We start from the raw sequence: 22,450 nt of genomic DNA, 5'->3' as shown, positions 1-22,450 counted from the left end.
TCTCTTAAGTTCAAGCCCAAGTGAGGGCTTTGTTTGTACACTCCCAGGCTGAATCTTGTTAAATCTTATTGGAATAATAAAGGGTTATTTACCCTTCTATCTTGTTGTTTCTTGTCACCCGAACTTCAGCGATTATTCGCTTATCAGTTCTTAAGATTCTTCACTTCCAACATTAACTTAGAATTACAAAGTGAGGAACTCTACAACCTATGGGCATAATTATTTATAATTTGCATGTAATATTTTCTTAAATGTCAAAAAACATTTTGTTAAGTTTTATTAAAAACATCTAAACTATTACAATTTATTAAAATTTAATTTAAGTTCAGTTTGGGAAATATGCGTTTGCCCTCTAATTACTATTAATAGCTTTAGCCATAATGAAAACATAATAGTTTCCCAAATGCATCACATTATACGAAATCAACAGATGCAGTAACAGCTTTGGTTACCCTGATCTCGAAATTATTAATTTAAAACATATTGCACTTTTTATTTAGAAAAGGCTCAGGAGTTCCAAGGCTCAAGTTTATTTGTTTAGTGGAGAATTAATGAAATAATTCTTAGCATAGTTTTGATGATTAATGATTCCAGCGTATTTTTTCATTAATTTACTTTCAAACAAGTAAACCTAAGACTTGGAATTCTGTCTTATCTAAAAAACCATATCTAACGCTACTAGATATCAAGCCTAAAATTATAAACATTTATATCAACGTTAAATAAAAACATTTATATCAACCAAAGTAACGTTCATCAACGACCAAACGTACTCGTTGTCACACATCTTAATAAAGGAAGCAACCATATCATGGTTTTCATACCAATTACATAGAAAACTGTCTCATTTTTATGAGCCTGTTTACCGTTTCGGAAGCAATAAAATACATGGTTAGTATTATTTTAACCCTTTTGCTGATGATTATTAGGTGTTACTCCATTACATGTATTATATACAATATATTTTTTGTTTTAATGTAGGGATCTCTTCCTTTTAAAATTCTATGCAAACCTCATAGATGAAATCTTTTCTCCGCTAAGCTTTTACACTGGCTTTCTTGATTTCTAGGGCCGGAGCTATGCATTTTGACGTCAGTCTGCGAATTAAAAAAGGCGTTTTTAAGAATTTTTTTTTAATTTCCTTTTTTATTACAAGTAATTTTAGAGAGAGGGAATCAAGCAGCAAACTGTATTTAAAAATTCTAGACACCATATGACTTTCTTGTATGGCTTATTAAATATTCTTTTTAGAACAGCAACAAACGGATACTAAATGTTGTTAGATATTTATTGTTAGACTATCAACATCTATAAAATGTATATATGTAGTTAGATTTTATTATTTGTCCGATTTTTTTAAAAATTCGATATTGCCAAAACTTGAATGTATTTGTCATTGAAAACACTTCTGTAACTGGAAATATATGACTAGTACCAACGATTACGAAAATAAAGGCCGGGTAAAGAGGTGAGTATATATTTGTTTGGTGTTGCCGAATGCAATAAAAAAATAAAGGTCTCTTTTAAATCCATTTTAAATCCATTTCACAATCCGTTTTGGAAAAAAAATCGTCCTTTATTCTGTTCCTATGTATAGACGTCACGAAAAGTAAAATTGTCAAAATGGATATTTCTGTTGAAATATGATTACCGAAAGTTTTCGCCATTATGGTGCTGAAGAAATTATTTTTATTTCCTTAACGCAAAGCATAAGTTTTACTAAAATTAAACATTAAGAAATTATTTTTATTAGCATAAATGATAGAATATTACATTTTTTCACTTACAGATTATAATATATTTATAATTTTAATGAAAATGCCAGAAAGTATCGTTTATTTTATGCAAATATGTGCAATTTTTTAGGCGAATCTATAGTGTTTTTGAATTAAAATGAAAACGTCTTTAAAATATGCAATGCACCACATTGTCTTTTTATGATTCTTATATCAATGAAATCTTATATTATTGTCTTTTTATGTTTCTTATATCAATGAAATATTTTAAAAATTAAATAATATAATAATAAACTCAAGGCCTGATTAAATCAGTCTGAGATTCGAGGAACAATGTTCATTTATGGCACACATGATCCACCTTTCTTGCTTTTACGAAAGGAAAACAGGATGATTAGAAACTGGGATAATTTGGGGGTGCTCTAAAATCTGGGGCTCTAAGCTTCGAACCTGTGAGCCTTTGCAATAATCAGTTCCAAAGCAAGTTTAGTTTTACTCACTTGGTTTACAAAGAAGAGCAAGCAACTCAATAACTGGAGTTCTGAGATCCTGGAGCTTGGATAAATAGCGTTTCAAAGACTTGAAGTTCGGGTAACTGGAGTTCAATGGCACTTACCATATTAATTTCTCTGTTTGTTTTCTTCTCATTGTGCTAATTATTTTATACAAGTCTAATTTATTAATTTGTCTCTTTTATTGGTATACCATCATTTCCTTTTCCACTATTTTTGCGGCTTTCCTCATTGTTTATATAAGTTTCGTTAATTATTTCAGCAAATAAAGTGTTGCGTTTCAAACTGTTTTCTGTTGGTTTTCGAATCTCAGATTTGTAACATCTCATTTTTTATTTAGCACACCTGCTAATTTTTCATTCTTAAACTTAGATTTTCTCTTTGAGCTCGTTTCTTTATTTTAATGTTTCTTCTCATTTTTCGTATATTATTCAGTTGTGAATAATATACGTGATTTATTGCAGACCTATTAGGTATTTATTTGTAGCAAGGAATAGGAAAAATCAGCTATATCCTTTCCGAGATTCGAACTTCGGATCTTTCGATTTTTCCCGTAAGTGCTACCAATTATACCTTAAGAGTAAATAGTGGGGAAAGCTTAAATTCCTCATATTCTCTCTCCTTAAAGAGTGAGTGGGAAGAGAGAAGACCCAATCGCCAAATCCAGGTCATGACGAATCATTATCCAATATATTTTAGTCGGCCCCACCGTTGAGCTAGTAGGTACTTATCTGAAGCAAGAAACGTGAAATATCAACTATGACCTCACTAGGATTCGCATTTGGAATCTTCCGATATTAGCCGGACGTGCAAAAATGACACTACGAGAACGCGCGGCAAGGAAGGTGAAAATTCCCTTTAACATCTTGGCATACAATGGCGTCTGGGAGACGTCATTCATTTTATATGTCATTGTAGACTTTGACGTCTCCGAGACGGCAAGAACTTTTGTATGTTTTCCCCCTCTTCAACAGACAAATATCCTGTTTTGTATGTTCACGCCCCTCTCTTTCACCCTCTCTTATTTGTATGTTAAGGGGCTGATTTCTTGTTACTTATTGAAGTTTTTGCACTTGAGATGTTCTTTCAAGAACCAATATGTTGTATAAAATATTTTTCAGCTGTCAGTTGACAAGGCATAATATATTATTCATTTTTATAATTATTTTCCTCCTTTTTGTATAGATTTTATGCTACGCTATTTTCAGAGCTTGTGGGCGGCATCGTAAATCATGATTAGTTGTTTATCATTTAAAACTTTAATTATTATTAGTTCCCTCTAACAAAGTTTTAAATTTCACATTATGACTATAAATTTATGATAAAACCAGAATGTTAGTCTTCAATTTATGTCTGACTTTAGTCATGCAATTATTCATTTATATATTATACTTGCACAATCTATTCTTACTGTGATTTTATGGCCGTCTTTTTCACAGTCAGATTTTTTAATTTTAATTACTTAGGTTTACAATGTATATATTTATATATGCTTTTACACCTTTTACTTTTCAGATTCTGAAGTTTCTTTCCTTCATCTTTAATCTTCATCGATTCCTAGCAACATCACACTTTTAATTTTTTTAATAATCTTTCAAGCTATCACTTATTCCTGATCAGGCAACGCACAATCATGAATGCACTAATTTTGTTGAAACTTTGCACAAATATGAAGGACCTTAAAGTGAATATCTTTGCACTCCCAATTAATATACTGCTCGAAAATGAGCAAAAAATTCAAGTCTAAATTTTTAAGCAACATTGATGTTATTTAAATCCTTTCTTTTGCTGTAAGTATTGACAGATTTGTTGGAAACGCGCAACACTTCGAACTCGAATCTAGGCAAAAGCCCGCCAGCGGCCGACCGGTAAAGTCGCTGAACGCTGGTTGTTCGGTCTGAGGTACGAATCCCGCGAACGGGCTGGCTGCATAGGCGTTTTCGTGTTTTTTTCCCATGTGTAACGTGTATACGAACCTGTTTCTCTTCGAAAGTCTTCCACGAAGGCATCCCTTCCCTTAGGCAGATAGCTCTCGATGTTGTGTCGTAATTACATAAACTAAATCAAACCAACGAATCTAGGTAATGCTGCTTTTTATCGGTGTTATTACTTCTGCTGATGTTATCTTATTTAAAAGATATATACTTCATGAAAAATTCTTTTAAGAGAATAACACAAAAAACAAAAAACAAAATTTTTTTTTTTTAAATCTGAAAGGTTTCGGATTCTAAATTACGTCAAAAGGGGCTTTTTTTTTTTTTTTCTTTTTTCTTTTTTTTTTTTTTTTAACATTTTGTGTGTTACATTTATTTATTAAATATCCCATTCTTCGCACTTAAATCATATAATTCAGTTCAACATCAATATCGCAAAATAGTTTTAAGTTGAGCATATCTTTAGAGTTTCTGATACAAAGACTCACGCGCTGGCGATAAAAGTTTTTTTTCTGTACAACGTTGCCATTGCTCGCTTTGAAATCCATCAAAAATTCGTTAAAGTTTTACAGAATAGGAAATCGATAATAAAACAAATTCCAGATTCCAAATTAGAGCTTCCACATGCCCATATTCGCAGTAGGATTACGTCATTCAAACTTCGATGGCTCTATGTACCGTTGTTTTATCACAATGCGAGAAATATACATATATTTATGCAGATTTTTTTATTATTTAATTTCTTCAAATATAATTTACATTATATTATACATTTACGAAATTTACATTATATTAGTGGCAACAGTTTGAAAAGTGAAATGGACATTTATAGTGATTCAAAGCAAAATCACAAAACTAAAACAATTGTCCTTCAGGAACAAACCCCCTTTGGACTAAAAATGATGTCATACAAAAATTTCGTAAAAATAAATAAGTAAATAAAAGCAGTTTTATGTTCACTTTGATTTAATTTTAGCACAAATTTATTTGTAAATAATAGATGATATATTTATCATAAACGTTCAAATGATAAAAATATCGCATCGTGTACATAGAATAAATGATGGTTTAGCCAGAATCAACCTATGTTTTAATATAAAATTCAAACAACAGAACACCTTTTCCATAAGCACACGTCTTCATTATTCATAAATATCTCCATATATGTCATCGAGTGATTAAGATGTCCTTCATTTTCTTCTGTTGTTTTTCATTTATTAAAAGCATACATAAAAAATGGCACATTTCTGTGTTTTTTCTTCAAAAATATTTTTCATGAATAAATTTTAAGGATCAAAATAAAATAGAGCTACAAACAAAACCGAAAGAAAACAAAACCTTCAGCTGGAGTCGAATAAGAAAGTTCGTGTATAGAGCGTTCTACAGTGCCAACAGATTTGTAAGCGCTTACAGTAAACGAAGAATCTTTAATATAATTAATGTTATTTAAAATTTTAAGCCCTACTTTTGTGTTTATATTTCGTAATGAGAGCACTAAGCGTTGGTGATGATATTTGTTTTAAGGTTCCTTAAATTTTTGCAAAATTTTAGCGAAATCAGTGAATCCAAGGTCTTGAACTTCCCTTTTAAATTATACTCGTACTATACCTTCTACAGCAATTAACTATACAGTATTACATTTATTTTTAAATTATATTTATTCACTTGATATAAGATGATCAAAACAGTTGGTTACTGGCTTTGTGGTCTCAAATATTTTTTCTAGATATGTACTTCCGTTTGTTTAGTTTTTCGAAATAAGGTAGAAAATTACGAAAACATTCTCATAAAAAAGGAATGGAATGGGGAGGGAGAAAAATTCCCTAACTTCAAAATCTTAAGTGCCGGATATGCCATTAACATTGCAAAGTCATTTTCATTACACATACCCATATATATGTATATATATGTATATATATATATGTATGTAATGTATATATATATATGTAATGTACATGTATATATTCATTACATATACATACATATGCATATATATCAATAGCAATTATTTTTACTTTTATTTACTGTATTTTTATAAAAGTGGGTTAAATTTTGCCCAAATATTACTTTTAGTGAATTTTTTTCCATTCAATAGACAGTTCTTAAATTTTAATGAAGCTTTTCATAAAAATGGGCATTTATTAATTTTATTTAACTATTTTACTAATATTCACTATTTTACTAATTTTCACAGTTTCTTTTCCTAGGAGATAATCCAAAAACTTTCATTAGGTAGGTCAACAATACATAAACAAAAATACTTCTCAAAAACTTATGCTATAAATACCTTGTTTGGGAAGGCAGATTTGGCGGAATCTAGAAGCTATTGAAAAGTCAAACTTTGTTTCAGTTTCGGGAGATCTTTGACCAAAAGCAAAGTTTAATTAATCGCGATCTAAATACTGTCAAAACAATAAACAAATAACTGATATTATTTGAAATTAGCAGGAACCTATATACTGCTGAAATATCAAAATATGATTAACATTGGAAGATCTTTGACTAATAGAAAGTTTAGTGACTCATGTTTTGCTAAGACAAAAAGAAATATTAATATTTTAGCTTTGAAATTACATACATAACTAAGGTTTCAGGATTCATGATTCTAGCAAAGATTGGAAGGTAATAAAGTCACTTAGAAGGAATGAATTTAAGTAACCTAAAATGCTTCCTTAAGTATTAAAATATCCATTGGTAACCAGTAGTAATTTTAGAGATATGTACATTGCTTGCTGCAGGCTTCATAGTAAGAGCGAATATAAATTTTTCATAGAAGTCACCATATTATAGATACAATAATATATGCATATAGCCATTAGAAGACTCTCATAAATTTTTTTTATTAAAATCATAATTTAATATATAATGGTTCCCTAACCTACCGAAAGAAATCTAGGGAGGCGTTGCAAGACAGCAGAAGAAAAAGCCTAGAAAATTTGGTCGCCTAAACATTTTTGAGACAAGCATTTAAGCATACAAATATTAAAGTCAGGCATCTTTACAAAAATCCTATTAACATATCCTTCGAAAATGTTGGTTCAAGTTGTATGTGGGTCCATTTCTGCAGTCAAATGGAACAGAAATTCTAGTATGTATAAGTACTGTGTCTGTTATGCAATCAAAAAGAGACAAGAATTTGTGAATGTCTTGTCAGGTTCCTTGTCACGAATACTTTCAGAAGTCTAATCATTACCATTCTGTTTCCATTATGTGGACAGGCATCTTTACAAAAATCCTATTAACATATCCTTCGAAAATGTTGGTTCAAGTTGTATGTGGGTCCATTTCTGCAGTCAAATGGAACAGAAATTCTAGTATGTATAAGTACTGTGTCTGTTATGCAATCAAAAAGAGACAAGAATTTGTGAATGTCTTGTCAGGTTCCTTGTCACGAATACTTTCAGAAGTCTAATCATTACCATTCTGTTTCCATTATGTGGACAGGGATTTAGCTATTACTTTGATGCAATAGAGATGCAATAAATGCCCCAAAATTCCTAATACATTATCGCTCAGTGTCTACATATTACATATAAATGACATTATTGCTGCAAGGGTAAGAAGCGGTGAACCACAAACAGTTGAGAAATATAATTTAATGTAATTCTACAAAAGCTTCAGTGGTATTAATATTACCACAAATCACAAACAGCAAGAGAATTTCGTAAATCATTTTGGCATATGTATGCCTTGTCAACGTTTTAATTTTATTTTGCACTTTATGGATAATTTTATTTTACAGGTGGTCATTTCCAGTGATGAATGGGTATTCAGCTGGAAACAACTGTCAAAATATTTCAGTAACATGAGGCAAATTTTATTTTATAAACCATTTTCCAATAATTCTTCGTACGCTGTCAGCGTTTATTGTTGAAGTGCGTCAGAAAAATTCTTATAAATCTGTTCTTTGGAATTTCTTTGATCTGATAATTTTATTAAAAAATAAAATTATTATGAATGTCATTTAAAAATAATTTATCAAAATAATGTATTTAAAAAATGCACATTACATTTACATTTTACAGTATTTATGAATCTATTTATTTTTTTTCAAATATGTTTATTTAATTTACATATATATATATATATATATATATATATAGTATTTGTTTCTTAAATATATTAATTTACAGCATTTTTCTGCCTCTTTCGTACGAAGTAATCAACTGTAGCTGATCAGGCAAGCTGGAGATTTTAATAACACATTTCAACAGCTTCGTTGCATGACATATTAGTCCGTAATGTTTGAAAGTTAAGTATTTAAATACCACACATTAGTGCACCAATAATACACTAAAAAAATTGTATATACACACAACTTGTTGAAAACGTACTTTGAAAGGATTTTATTTACAGTTGAAACATGACAGATCTCAAGTGCAAGCGATAGTGCCCTTTGCAGCAATTCAACAACCACTTGGTATTTATCGTCAACAACAAGCACCGAATGATCTATTTTTAGATTTTCATCTTCTCCTTTAAAGCGTGTTTTGAACAAATTTCTTCCGAATTCTATGGATCACTAGATTATTATAATTTAACTAATGAAACCAAAAAAATTAAACTGAGAAAATATAATTGAATAATTATTTTAAGTAACATAACTCAATGACAATCACAGCGATGCAGAGGAGGATGAGCATGAAGCTACATATGAATTTAGAAAAATTACAGTTGTATTTACAATATCTTACCTTTTACCGGTTTGTTTGGGAACTATGAACTCCAGTTGCAGAGGATCGTCATCAAAAGAAGGCATCCTACTTATATTACTACTACTAAGAAGCGTGAGATTAGAGATGGTTTCCGAGGTATTGCGAGTGGGATGATGTCGTTTAACATCGTAGTTTCAAGAGCGGAGGAGTAACACCGTTAGCGCAAGCGCAACCGAGGATCAATACATCTAGAACTGCACATTCGTTCCCAGACGAAGTGAGAAATATAAAAAAGGATGGAAAAAAAGACAGGAATAGAACTGAATTTTTATTATAAACCTCAGTTCTATTAAAATTCTGAACGTGAACTTGTTCTGCTAGGCTTTATGCTCTTCGAAAATCTCCGAAGCTATCTTTCTTTCTTTTTCTTTTAATAATATCTGTCGTATCGGTGTAAGCTCCATGTATTTTGGTTAAGGATTTTAAATTTGTCCTATTATTTGGCTCAGATGAGTTACAGAATTGTAATTTGTACAGATATCAGCTTTATTAACATTTCCATTAGATACGACAATTTCTATTTACTTTCTACTGATTTTCTCTTAAGAGCGTAAGAGTGTTAAATTTTTTTAATTTCCATAATTTTCTTTTCCAGTTATTCCATAAGGCATCCCTAAAATACAAACTTAAAACAGTTTAGTTTCTTTACTCATGCAAAGCTGTTCGTAACTCGCATGATGCTTGTAATAATTATTCTGTCATGGTTTTAAAAAGATAAGGAAAATTTTAGAGCTTTACATCGTGGTAATTAAGTTCGTTTTAAGTTTAGAAGCTATGTCAACGTGCTGAAATGAATTCAAAGGATAACATTCGAAGTCCCTGATAGAATGATGTTAGATGTTATTATCCTAGTTTATTTTAAACCCATATAAAATGCCAGTGGGGCTTTTCTGAAACTCATTATTTATTTGTGACAGCTAGGTTTCGAAATCTCACTTCTAACCCCCTTACACGAACAATGGGTTTGTGATGACACAGCAGTGAGGTGTTCATGATAACGAAAAATGAGGTGTTTATGGAATTTTCCACGTATAGTATAAATACGAGCCTGTTTTCTGTATAAAATTTACCGTATAAAATTACCTGTTCTCTACACAATAGACCTCGTGGGCTTTGCCTCTATTAACCAACCAATCAATAAATTAATTTACAAACATTTATGCACAAATCTACTTAAAGGAAACATAAAAACAAGTAAGCGAAAGAGTAAGATTTAAAAATGGTAAAGAAAATAACGTTTTATAAAATTTACAGTTGCTAAAAACAGAAATTTTATACTTTATGCTGCAATTAATCTAAAAACACCCGATTTTTTTCAAATGTGTGAGCCACTACAGTTGATTTAATTTGACATATGCTGAAGCTATTCTTGAAAGCCTTGTCTCCGCATGTTGGAAGGTATATTATATGTGCACTGGAGTAAGAAGAAACTGTTGTAACAGGGTAAGAAATTACATTCCACTGTACTGTTCCTTGATTTCAGAAAACTGAAAACAGTCACAAGAAACAAGGTCAGAATTGTAAGCAGGATGAACAATTTTTTGTTTGCTGCTTTTTATGGGGTGCACAACTACGCTGCCTGTGGAGAGTTGACGTGGAAAATGATTTGACTGCGTAGCTACTTTCTCCAGTAAATAATAGTATCAGCCACCCTGATCGACACAGTGGTTAGCAAACGTGGTTGCCGTTCCGTTGGGTATGGGATCGAATCCAGGAGAAGGCGGGGATGTTTGTAAGTATATAGCGTCTGTGCGGCATGGGGGCACTCAAAGTACTGCCCAGCCGAAAGTTCTCTCGAATGACTTAGTGTTAGAGGAAGACGGGTGGAAAACCTTCGTAGCGTCTCCCGGGAGTGTTCTCTATGAAAACTGGGGCGGGGCTACACAATTCGTGTAGTGTTACTATAGCCTGTATAATTATTGGTGAAATTCTTGTGTCCCGCCCACCTTTACTTGTACCTGTATCTGTAATTGTGTATCATTTGTTAGTAATGATACTATACTGGTCTAGCAATACTGTCAGAATATAGCTTGTCTGAATGAAGAACATTTGTTTTCCCAAGTTGCTTACCAGCCTGACTTATGTTATGGAGAAAGACCATCCGTGCCGACTACCATTTGCGCTGGAAAAAATTTCATCATTAGTTGTGATTTCATACGCTGCACTAAACTACCCTTGAGGACATCTTTCTAGAATTTTCATACAATTGTCGACACGTGCATGCTTTCGCGCAGTTCTTGGGCATCCGTTTTCAACAAAGCTTCAGAACAACCAAATGGGTATTATGCAGGATCGTATGAATTTGTCTCTTACCAATGCTCGGATATTCTTGAATTTCCACGTACATCATCCGTTTTCCTACTGTACATATGCGACACTCTTTATCTACGTTTTCCTTTGTTATCACAGTCACAAGATGACCGTCATATTGTTGGTCACTCAGCTTCTGCCGACCATGGCGGAACACATTAAATCAACTAAAAACCGTAGCATAGCATGTAGCGTAGCTTGAAATGCAAATGTTGTTGTTCATCTGCGAGAATTAATTAAACCTTATACTCCTATCTTGCAAGTAAACTGCCAGATACATCAAATAAAAACTAAGGTTTCAAATCTAGCTGAAGACAGTTAGATAATTGTTAAGAGAAGAAGGGCAGTTCATGACGGATTCCTCTCTCCATGGCCTCTTAGACGTTAAAGGGAATGGAAAAGCTGTAAGTTTCGGACTGTAAGGCTGCAGAAGTTTTCGCTGCTGTGCTTCAGATGCTCATGTTTTCTGAGTGTTACATGCCTCAGCAAGTTTTTATATAGGGACATTTTTGGGAGAAATGTGTCAAAGAAAATCTATGTTACAGCAAAGAAGAATGCATCTTCCGTTCACAAAACCATGAAGAGCCAAACAGTGGCCGAAAGGTAAACTCGCTTAACATTGGTAGTTCTGACCTGGGTTCGATTCCAGGCCAAACAGCGGCCGACTGCATGGACGTTTTCATGGTTTTCCTCATGTGCAACGTGTATACGAGCCAGTTTCCATTAGAAAGTCCTCCACGAAGGCCTCCCTCCCCTTAGGCAGATAGCCCTAGTGGGCTTTGCCATAATCTATCAAACTAAATCAAAACCACAAGACCATGAAAGACAGTTTCATCCGGTTGAATGTTATGCGGAAGTATAACAGCAAGATTTTGGTCTCTCATAACTTGTTCGTTATTGGATCAATGAGGTTCTTTGGTCCTGCAATGAACAGATAGACAGGAATATCCCAAAGTCTTTCTGGTTATGGATAACACTCTTGCTTATCCTCCAGGCCTCGAGGACGACTTAATGAGGAATTTGAAATGATTGGTCTAGCTTGTACTTACCAGCACTACTTCACTGCTGTATCCAACCGATCAGCAGATCATTTCGAACTTTAAAAGATTTGCGTTAAAGCACTGTTTCAACAATGCTTTGAGATGACCGAAGGATTAAACCTTACGTTTCGAGAGTTTTGGAAAAATCGTTCCCATATCGTGTGCAACTTCGAGATCGATACAGCCTGAGAAAAGGCTACTAAAAGAATACTCAATTCTACTTGAAGAATTGTCACTGTGGCCCTGATTATATTCTTCCACATCATTGAGAGGTTTGATCGTAAACAGGTCCTGCCAGATGTCAAGGAAATCTTGTCTCTGTAAAACAGCATAGAAACGAAACAAGATTGCACAAGGCGGCAAAATGTCTACCACAGGCTATGCATACATACAATTTGAAAAGAATTATTGCTGGTTTGGCATTATTTTAACGTCTTTTAAAAATGTAAAACTGTTTAAAATTAATTTGAGAATTTGAAGCACCTGAGAAGTTTTCCAAAGATATATGAATAATACAATTGCTGACTTCTACTATTAATCATACATCGTATTCATCAAACAAACCATCTTCAGTTAATTCATTTTTCACATACTAGGCTTATTTGAACAACACTGCAGCTCTTGTTCAAATGATGTGCAGTAAGTTTTGCTTTATATTCGAATAGACCAACATCAAAGGAAACTGTAAGTTATAAAATGTTCCAAGCTTTAGTAATCATATGAGCACAAAAGATTCGTTTTATTAAAAAAAAGCATTTGCTTTGATAATGTTTTACAAACAGGCTCTCAAAAGAAATTCTATAAAGAATTATTATGAACATCCAACGTTAAATTAAAGGTCAATTCAAGTATTGTTCAAACCATAATAGTCAGAAGTTCAGAAATCAGCAACTTATAATCTAATTTTATATTTTTTACAAAATCTGGAGCTAAATTTAACGAAGAGGACAAAAAAATTCCTCCTAAATATTTTTAAATTTCTTAAATCATTATTTTATATAGATTTGTTTCATTATTATTTAATAATGCTCGTGGTTATCATCTATTAAGGCTGAGGAACTTAACTTTGAAAATTACGTCCTGACGCTAAGATTAAAAAAAAAAGTACTTATATTAGTCAAACTAATCTACTTCGATTTTTAGTGACTAAAGTAGCAGTGCAAGCCATTTTTTTTAATTAATTTATCTTAAAAGATATATGAACATACTACCATTATGAAGATATTTTTATGTTCAAAATATGTCTTTCATTGTACAGAATGGATGAAAACGGTAGCTACAAGCTTTATTTGCTTATATTTTAATTCTACATATGTACTTATATTTCACATTTTTTTTTAAAAAATTAAATAGAGAATCATACGGAAACTGTTTCAACACTGTGTGAAGACTATGTAGAAACTTTTAACATTGTGAAGGATTCTCTTAAATATAAATTTTAATCTTAATATGGTCCTCAAGCAGCAAACATTCCAATTAGTAAAGATTTCATTATAGTTTAATAAGATATATACAAGTTCATTACCTTTACATGATAAATTCGCAGAGATATGCTTAAATAATATTTGCAAGGAGTAAGCTACAAATCGAAAGCTTTTTTTAATCCAGCACGTAAATACTAATTGCTATAACTAGCAGTTTTTGTTTTGTAGTTCTTCCCTCAATTGGCCGAAAGGTATTGAATCTCGGTCAGTAACAATCACGGTAAAAATTATAGTCTATACAAATTTACAGTCTAAGTAGGTAAATTTGTTTTCGAATATCACTGTGAATTTTGCCCGTGTAGAGATATGACAGTTTAAATAATAGTGTTGTTAACTATTCTATCATACATGAATTTCAATGCATAATGCAAATTAATTGCAATATATGCTCCATTTCATAGATATAAAACGAGTATTTTGATTTCAAACCTTCAAGAAACCACATAATGGGTATATGCCAATAGATGGGTAACAATGAAGGCTCTCACAAAACAATCATACAAAGACCAGACTTCTTGGTAGGATTTGAATCCGGTGAATAAAGCTAAGCTGACTCGCAGAAGCCAGCAACCAGGTTCGGATAATGTCTATTGCTTTATCATGAGATATTCTGACCTTGGATTTGATCGTCATCGAGTCGAATGAAACTTTCTTCTGTCAGTTATTGCGACAACAAAAATTATGAAAATTCAATTAATTGGGATATATCAATTAACTGCGAAAATACTAACATAAGGCATTTCAACTGCTCGTAATGTTAGATTTGTAATGAATGGATGTAACATTCTAATGAGCTGTGTTTACTGGGTAAATTTTTCGTTATTCCAAAATCATAATGTGGCCTCATTATAATTCATTTTCTAAATAATCTTAATGATAATCAAAATAAGCAATAAGCCATGAATTATTAATTAAGTTATTTTCTGAAGAACTTGATGGAAAATAAATATAATATTCTTTTCTTTTCTTTTAGTAATAATACCGACAGAAAAAGCCGTTTTTCTGAAGCAGATTGAATCCGTATTAAACGAATAAATAAAAAGAAGGGAATGTTAGTATTTGAAAGTATTCGTTTTGTACGGCTATCTTTCAAGAGATCAAGTTGTTAAGCTCAAAAGATAAATTCATTTTGTGAAAGAAAAGAAATCTCTCTGTATGTATTTTGTAAAACTAATAAATATAATCTATCTTATTCACTTGTAAGACTGAATTTATTATATGAAGAAAGAATAAACCAGCTTCAGAAATGATTTACTCGATAAAGCAACGGGAGCCCGTACGAATAAATTATGTATTTATAAAGGCCAAGCATTTAATGGAATGGAAGTTATTTATAAGTTCATTAGATATCATTTCACTTTTGAGGACCTATAAAAGGATTCAAGGAAAAAAACGTGGTTTCAGTAACGAAGAAAATTACAAATGTGAAAACAATGAACTCCGGATTATCTGTATTCGGACTATCTGTGTAATATCTCCTGAATCGTCTAAGATTAATATTTGAAGAAGAAAAACATTAATAATAATAATGCTCGTGGTTTCAAAAGAAGAGTTATAGGTATTTGCAAAGAAATTCTGTCTTTTTTGGTACCATTAATAGAACTTGCAAGGATAAGGATATTTTAAATTTATAGAAGGAAAGATGGATTTGCAGAAAAAAACATAACAGCATCGGATCTCACTGAAATCAATCCGGTATTCACAGTTTCCAAAATGAAAGCAAAGAAAATATAAAAAATGGCTCTAAAAAACGAAAGATATGGCAGCTATAGGATTTTATCAAATCAAGACATTCTGGCTACTGAGGCTTAAAAATAAAGAGTGGTATGGTAGGAAAATGGTAGGAAAAAATGGTAAGAAAATGGTAGGAAGACAGCGAGGATAGAGATAGAAGTATAGGCTACTGAAATTTGTAGACAAGCTATCTTAGACTATAAAACTAGTCACAGACTGAGGAATAAGCAAAGTGAGTTCAAGTGAGTTTAATAGCGACCTTGTTTTCGCAATATTCTATGTATCATCGGGAAAACTGTCAACATTGCTCGCATATGAAGAGGAGGGAACGTTTTCCAGAGAAAGAGCTTAAAACCCTATAAAATTTTACTGTTTTTTTAGTTAAAGCTTGTTTTAAACAATGTACTGCCGATCGCTCCTTCAAATCCTGGATAGTTTTCTGAATTAATTTTGATAATCTAAAGGACTTGTTTTTGTATTTATGAAAAAAGGAAAAGTACTAAGCAATTTGTTCAATGAATTTAAACCCCTAAATGTTAAGTGTAAATTTTCTTTAAACTTTAATCTTTGTTTGTTCATAGCTTTTCCTAGGACTCGTATTTTAAAGGTAATTTTCTACGTTCGTATGTCGGCTTCTCGTTCGTTGACTTCCCAACAATCGTCGCTTAGACTCCGTTGGTCGCCACATATGAGAAGTCTTTATACTTTTCTTTTCTAGATAATTTCTTTTTTCTTTTTTCTTGGCCTCCCGTTCTCCGTAGCCCTTTGAAGACTCGTCGAACTTCGGCTTTTTCTTTTCCTTTACACAATTTATGGCATATTTCCTTTTTCTTTGCAGATTTTGTACTCTCGACGTCAAAGCAGTATCCACCGCATTCCTAGATGGTTCTTCATTGCTCACATTAGGTGATTCCCGCAAAGTGTCTTTTAACTGTGGCATATCAGCTTGTTTAAAATAGCGCTTGATCTGGTCTACATTTGCTTTCGTACATTCATCATTTTGACCTTTCAAAAATACCGCTGTTCCCCTTAAAATTCAAAATATCTATTTTTGTTATTTTCACTATGTGGGTAGGGATCTAATAGGTCAATTCCTATTATTTCATGAAGGAAATTACATTTTATGCTATTTAAATACCCGGCCGGACTATAATTAATATCGTTAACTGACAAATGTTAAAGGACTTGACATATTGAGTCACAAATTTTTGTAATTATGGAAAATAAACAGCTTAGTCTCTGAACTGTTTTTTTTTCCGAGATGGATGAAACTGGCGCATCATGCAATTCCTGCAAAACACTTAATCTTAAACTCGTTGGGGTAACCGGTCATAATTTATTATTATTATTTGTTACTTTGGAGTGGAACAAGGGATTGTCAATGATTTCGTAATTTGCAGCTTTGTTCCTAATACCCGTTGTATCACGGTGTTCAGAATGATCGGGATCTTTCAAATAGGTATAAATATTTTTAAATTCAAGGTCTGTTTGTAGTTCTGAGATAACTGTTTCTCATGAGTCTAAAATTTTAGCAGTTAACACGGCACCTTTCACTTCTTTTCCCTCATCATTCAATTTAATTCGTGATACAGCGTCCGCTACAACATTTTCTTTCCCGAAAGTATTTTTAATTATTTAATTGTATTTTTTAAATTAAAGAGCCCTTCTAGTCTGGGTGATAAATATTTCCCAGAACACAAACGTACAATAGACGCTTGATCCGTGTACATGGTAACAGCTCTTTTCCGAAATAAACTCGAAATTTCTGTGACGCCAACAGGACTGTTAAAATTTCTCTCTCAGTAGTGGTATAATTTCTTTAAGTTGAACTACGTGTTTTGCAAGGTTGAGAAAACCAGATAAAAAATTTCATACACTTCACAAATTATAATAAGTAAAATTAGCTTCGAGTAAAAAAACAGGCGAAAGAGATCATAATATCACACTTAAAATATCCTCAAGGGCTATTCAAACAATAGTTGCACTAACAAAATCAGAAGAACATTTGTATTTTAGATCCTTTCAATGAAGATTACTTTGAAGCAGCATCAAATTTATAATTCTCTGGGAAGGGGGAGAAAGTTATATTTTTCTGAATTATTGATTGAATTTCATTAATTTTATAGTACTAAAATAATACAATTGTTAGGCATATTGCAAGAATATTGGAGGCAAGTAAGAGGGTCACAGGTTCTGATGGAAGACGTTAGGGATACCTGTAATTACAAAGTATCGTTAAGAGGCGCGCGAAAGAAAAAAAGTTTAAGAACCGCTATTTTTTAAATCTTTGACTGTGTAACTACTTCCCCGCCTATTCACTCACATAGCTAGTAGCCAACTTTACAGGGACATCGTGAAATGCAAGTCTAAATGAATTTCAAATGTGTTTGTAAGCTTTTGTTTCCTAGTTAAGTAATTTCTCCACTTAAACTGTCTAATTTTACGCAACAGGGGTGTCATGTTAGTACTAGCAATGCCTTACTTCAGTATTTAATACTTGTATTAGAAATCTTATTATTATCCGTCGTTGTTATTGCTATTATTATTTTGTGTTTGTGTATTTTGATTGTCTTGCATATGCCTTTCAAGACCACATGCAGTTTCTTACTTTTTTCTTACATTCAGCCCTACTTCTTTAAACCTGAACATAAATATGATATATTTGGTATTATTCTTACATTTGGTCACTCGAAAATTCCCCGGCACGCTCGTCAGTCATGCTAGCTAGCTCCATGGTAATCCTTTGTAAGCTTTCCTGACCATGTCAACTTTGAACCTGCTTTAAGTTTTTCACACAACACTTGTGTAGAGATTTTTCTTCAAAAATGTATGTATTGCGTGTGTTTACAACGTTTTCTCATATAAAGCTAGTCTCAGCAGAGAATAAAGCAGTGGCGAGAGACTGTGGATTATTCCTGGTGGGGGTGCAGTGTACGCATTCTACAAGACGGCAAGACGGGGGGGTGAGGTGTGGGCAACGCATTATCGTATATTGGTATTGGTACATTAACAGGAATAAGCGTCCATTTCCATCTGCTCGACTGTAAAATTAAGTGCATATCAGCGCATTCCTCATTCTATAGAAAACCATGTCGTTTCCGAATAAAATAGACAAGTGACTACCACCGTAAGCTTGCCTTGCCAGAAACCCAAACTCCTAACCCAGTGCATATGTTTCGAAATGCTGCTTAGGCATAAATTATAACCAAACAGTGATCAACTGACTGCTACCTTCCCTCTCCTTTCGACTTCAGACCCTGCCTTATTTTCTTGATTTTCACCAACTAAATATGATTTGCGACAGCGTACTCCCTGGCAATTGATGTTTGTGTTGATGCCTAGTACTACCACTCTCAATTTGTATCTGTATTAACAGAATCCGCCATCAATTAATTTCATGAAATAAAAGCAAAATGTGATACACCTTTGTATGTGAAACAATTGTGGATACGATTTTGCTACTTTAATTAAACTTAAAAAACAATACGATTTCATAGCACATGTCTTTTTATGCTGAAATACTTTTAATGTCATTGTATTTGCCATTACTAGTGTTAATTACAGTTGCTCTAAAATTTGGTTAATTCACAGAAAATATTCGACCGCTTTGAGTGGTATGTCATTGTGATTCATGCAGGATTTAAAGGGAAAATTCTTTACATTTTAAATGCTGATATCCTGATAAACGTTCACGGACATAGACCATTTCACCGAAACCAAGCTCAGAAAGAAAATATCAGGAGGATTTTATGAACTTCAGACACTTGGCAATTAATCGGTATATAATTCCTCTGATTTATATGAAATTACACATTTATAATGTTCAATGAAATTAACTTTTCGTGTTTGAAACCTTCTTTTTGAATTCTTTCAATTCTTATTGTAGTATATTTAGAAATCACAGTATCTAGCTATCGCACTTGTATGTGAATAATGAATAAATGTTAAAACATTATGAGCTAAGTAATTTTCCCATAATGTTTTAATCTTTTTTGTATATGTACATATGATATTTAAGCAGTCGTGGTGAAGCTTGGCATCAAAGTTCAGGCATGGCTTTTTGCAGAGTGGTAAGAAGAATATCCAATGAGGACACACACAGGAAGTTCACTTTTAATTGCACATATTTATTTAATTTAAATAGAAGATCAATTTCCTTTTCCGACCAAGTTCTCCAAATTAAATATTCAATAATGAGTTACTAAGTACGATTAAATTTTGACTTTTTGCATCATGACATTCCAACAAAGAAATAAAGATGAGAAACGTAGCAGCATAGGTCCTAGCAGCACAGGGAAAGAGAAGCTTCTGACGCAAAATGGCGCGCACTCAGTATTTATAGCAGCGGTTATGTAATAGGCGCGAATGTTCTGGAAGGTACTGGTCTAGGAGGAAGATCCTGAATTGCAAAAAGTTAATTAAAGGTTGCGTGTTCGCGAAGAGCAAAGCCATCGTATTTTTTTATATTTTACATCTCCCCTCCCCCCTTCAAAACAAGAGGCCGGGTGAGCAAAGTATTAGTAGATTAGTGAAGCAGGAAGTATGAGGAAAGACATGAAGAAACATGCAGGACATAGCTTACAGGCGTTAACTATGTCCTATCATAAATCATGAACTTTTCTCATATAATTATAAATTTTTTGAAGTATACTATTTTACAATGATTTATAAATAAACATCGAACTAAATTTTATATGGAAATAAATAAATTAAAAGCATAAAAGTCCTGAATTTTTCTCAAAATGTCCATTAAACAGTCCTTTCTTAAAAATAGTTGAAATCGAACGAAATACTTTTTTAAAGTTTCTTGATGCGAGTAAGTCCAGCTTATTTTTATCTTGTGGACTAATAAGTTCCCAAATATTATGCACTTTTTCCAATAAATATGATTCAATAATAATTTTTGAATAGAAGATATTTAAAATTTTCTTTTCATATAAAACCCGGAAGATATACAATTTATGAATAATGTATTATGTGCATTCATTCTTCTCATCGTAGGTAATTAACAATATATTGACATATTTTAAAATAATTTTAAAATTCAGTACAAAACATTACGATACAATTCAATATAAATAATGATATGATACAATAAGACATTAAAACTTTGAATCAAAATTTTGGCATGTCCTCGTCAACAGATCAGTGTGACTAGCTTGCTGATGGTTGGGGGGTGCTAGGTACAAAATATCAAAAACCCTCCGTTGCCTAATAAAAGGTAACTAGTTTCTGGCACTGTACATTGTATCAAAGTGTTTTTATGCAAATACAAAATTCTACAAAATTAAAATTTAAGACGAATAACTTGTATGATCAAGTTAAAGTAATTTTTAGAATTTTTGAAACTAGAAATAAATATTACTTTACAACGTGAAGAAAGAAAAAAATTGTTACAAAATAATCTAAAATTATGTGAAAAATATGTGTTTATGTGTTGTGTGTGGTAGCACTTCTGTGCTAAACTATGGTGAGAGGATCGTGGCTGGTATGAAAAAGTATACAAAAATCCAAGCCAGTTTCATGACCATAGCTGACTCTCCTAACAAAATTAAAATAAATGCACAAAGTGTATTAGTGCAATGCAAAAGTAGTTAGAGTTTTCCCTCAAGGGGACTCAAAATTTTGAACGGAAAAACTCTAGGGACAGAAGGAAAGGCAGGATGGGAAAGGAGCCAGACTGGGAAAAGGTCAAGATCGGGAAAATAATTTGTCATAGTAAGGTTTCAAGTCTAAATCAGGTATTAAAAGTCATAATCAGGAAAAAATTTTAATAGAGAATTTTTAAAATTTAAAATTAAATTAATTTTGAACAGAGATAGGAATTCTACTATTTCTAAAAGTTAATTTAAATTCACTTGCTGGATTAAAAGGTCTTAGTCTAGTTAAATGAACAATTTCTGATTTCTTTTTAGTTAGAGGATTAGGTTTATCAATTTCGTAAGCAACTTTAAAATATTGTTTTAGAATTTTGTAAGGTCCTGAAAATGGAGGAGAAAGTTTACGTTGAAATTCTTCATATATATTCAGTTATATTGAAATTCTTCATACAATACAAAATCACCTATTTTAAAATTACTAGGTTTAAAATGAGTATCATAGCTTTCTTTATTAACATTATGATAATCATCAGATCTTTTTTGAGCTATTTTTCTAGCTTCTTCTATTGGTGGATATAATTCTTGATTTTGAATTAAAGAATCATAAGGTAATTTTCCATACATTAAGTACGATGGTGGGAATTTTATTACAGAATGAGGGGTGTTATTATATTCTTCAGTTACTTGAGGTAATAAATTGTCCACGCAATATTACCTTGATAAGAATTTAGTTTACATTTTAATCTAGTTATAATCGTTTGATTAACACGTTCAATTTTACCATTAGTTTGGGCTATATTTGCTGTAGTCAATAATTGTTTTACATTATGATTCCTTAAAAAGTGCTTAAATTTTGAAGACGTGAAAGCAGCATTCCTATCACTTAAAATTTTCTTCGGTACCTGAATTTGAAAAATTTTTCTTAAGCAATTTATATAAGTATCAGTAGATACACTTTTAGAAGTAAAAGTCGAGATGTACCTGGTTGCATGATCAATAATTATGTGAATATACTTCTTAGTAGAATTATAATAATTTAAACCACCTACAGTATCAATATATAATATTTCAAAAGGTTCACTAACTGATGGTAAATTTTGCATTAAACCAAATTTCTTTTCTTTTCTTATTGAACTGGCATACTTCACAATGCTTGCAATAATTTCAAATGTCTTGAACAATTCCTGGCCAATAATACTGAGGTGATAATAAATTTCGCATTGAGGACACGCCAATATGATCAAATTCTAGATGTGCTTTTTCAAGTAATTTAGTACGAAGAGACATGGGAATCACAATTTTATACAGTGCTTGTTTTTTAATAGTTAAAACATCCTTCATTTTCTTATATTTAGGACTACAAACATTGTCTAAATTTTGATATT

General features: G+C 32.0%; 1 protein-coding gene across 1 annotated transcript in view; it reads right to left on the bottom strand.

Moving 5' to 3' along the window:
* Window positions 1-9,035, bottom strand: part of LOC118186581 (BCL2/adenovirus E1B 19 kDa protein-interacting protein 2-like) — a 107,475-nt gene extending 98,440 nt beyond the window's left edge. Inside the window, exon 1 of the mRNA XM_085809035.1 lies at window positions 8,877-9,035. Coding sequence (XP_085665161.1) covers window positions 8,877-8,941 — 65 coding nt within the window. The 5' untranslated portion in view covers window positions 8,942-9,035. The remainder of the gene's footprint in view (window positions 1-8,876) is intronic.
* Window positions 9,036-22,450: the final 13,415 nt, after the last annotated feature.

This window comes from Stegodyphus dumicola, chromosome X2 (assembly GCF_044657685.1).
Source record: "Stegodyphus dumicola isolate Sdum_Otavi_A_Nest chromosome X2, ASM4465768v1".
Taxonomy (NCBI): Eukaryota; Metazoa; Arthropoda; class Arachnida; order Araneae; family Eresidae; genus Stegodyphus; species Stegodyphus dumicola.
The sequence above is the reverse complement of the archived record's forward strand: the minus strand, read 5'-3'. Positions and strand labels throughout refer to the sequence as shown.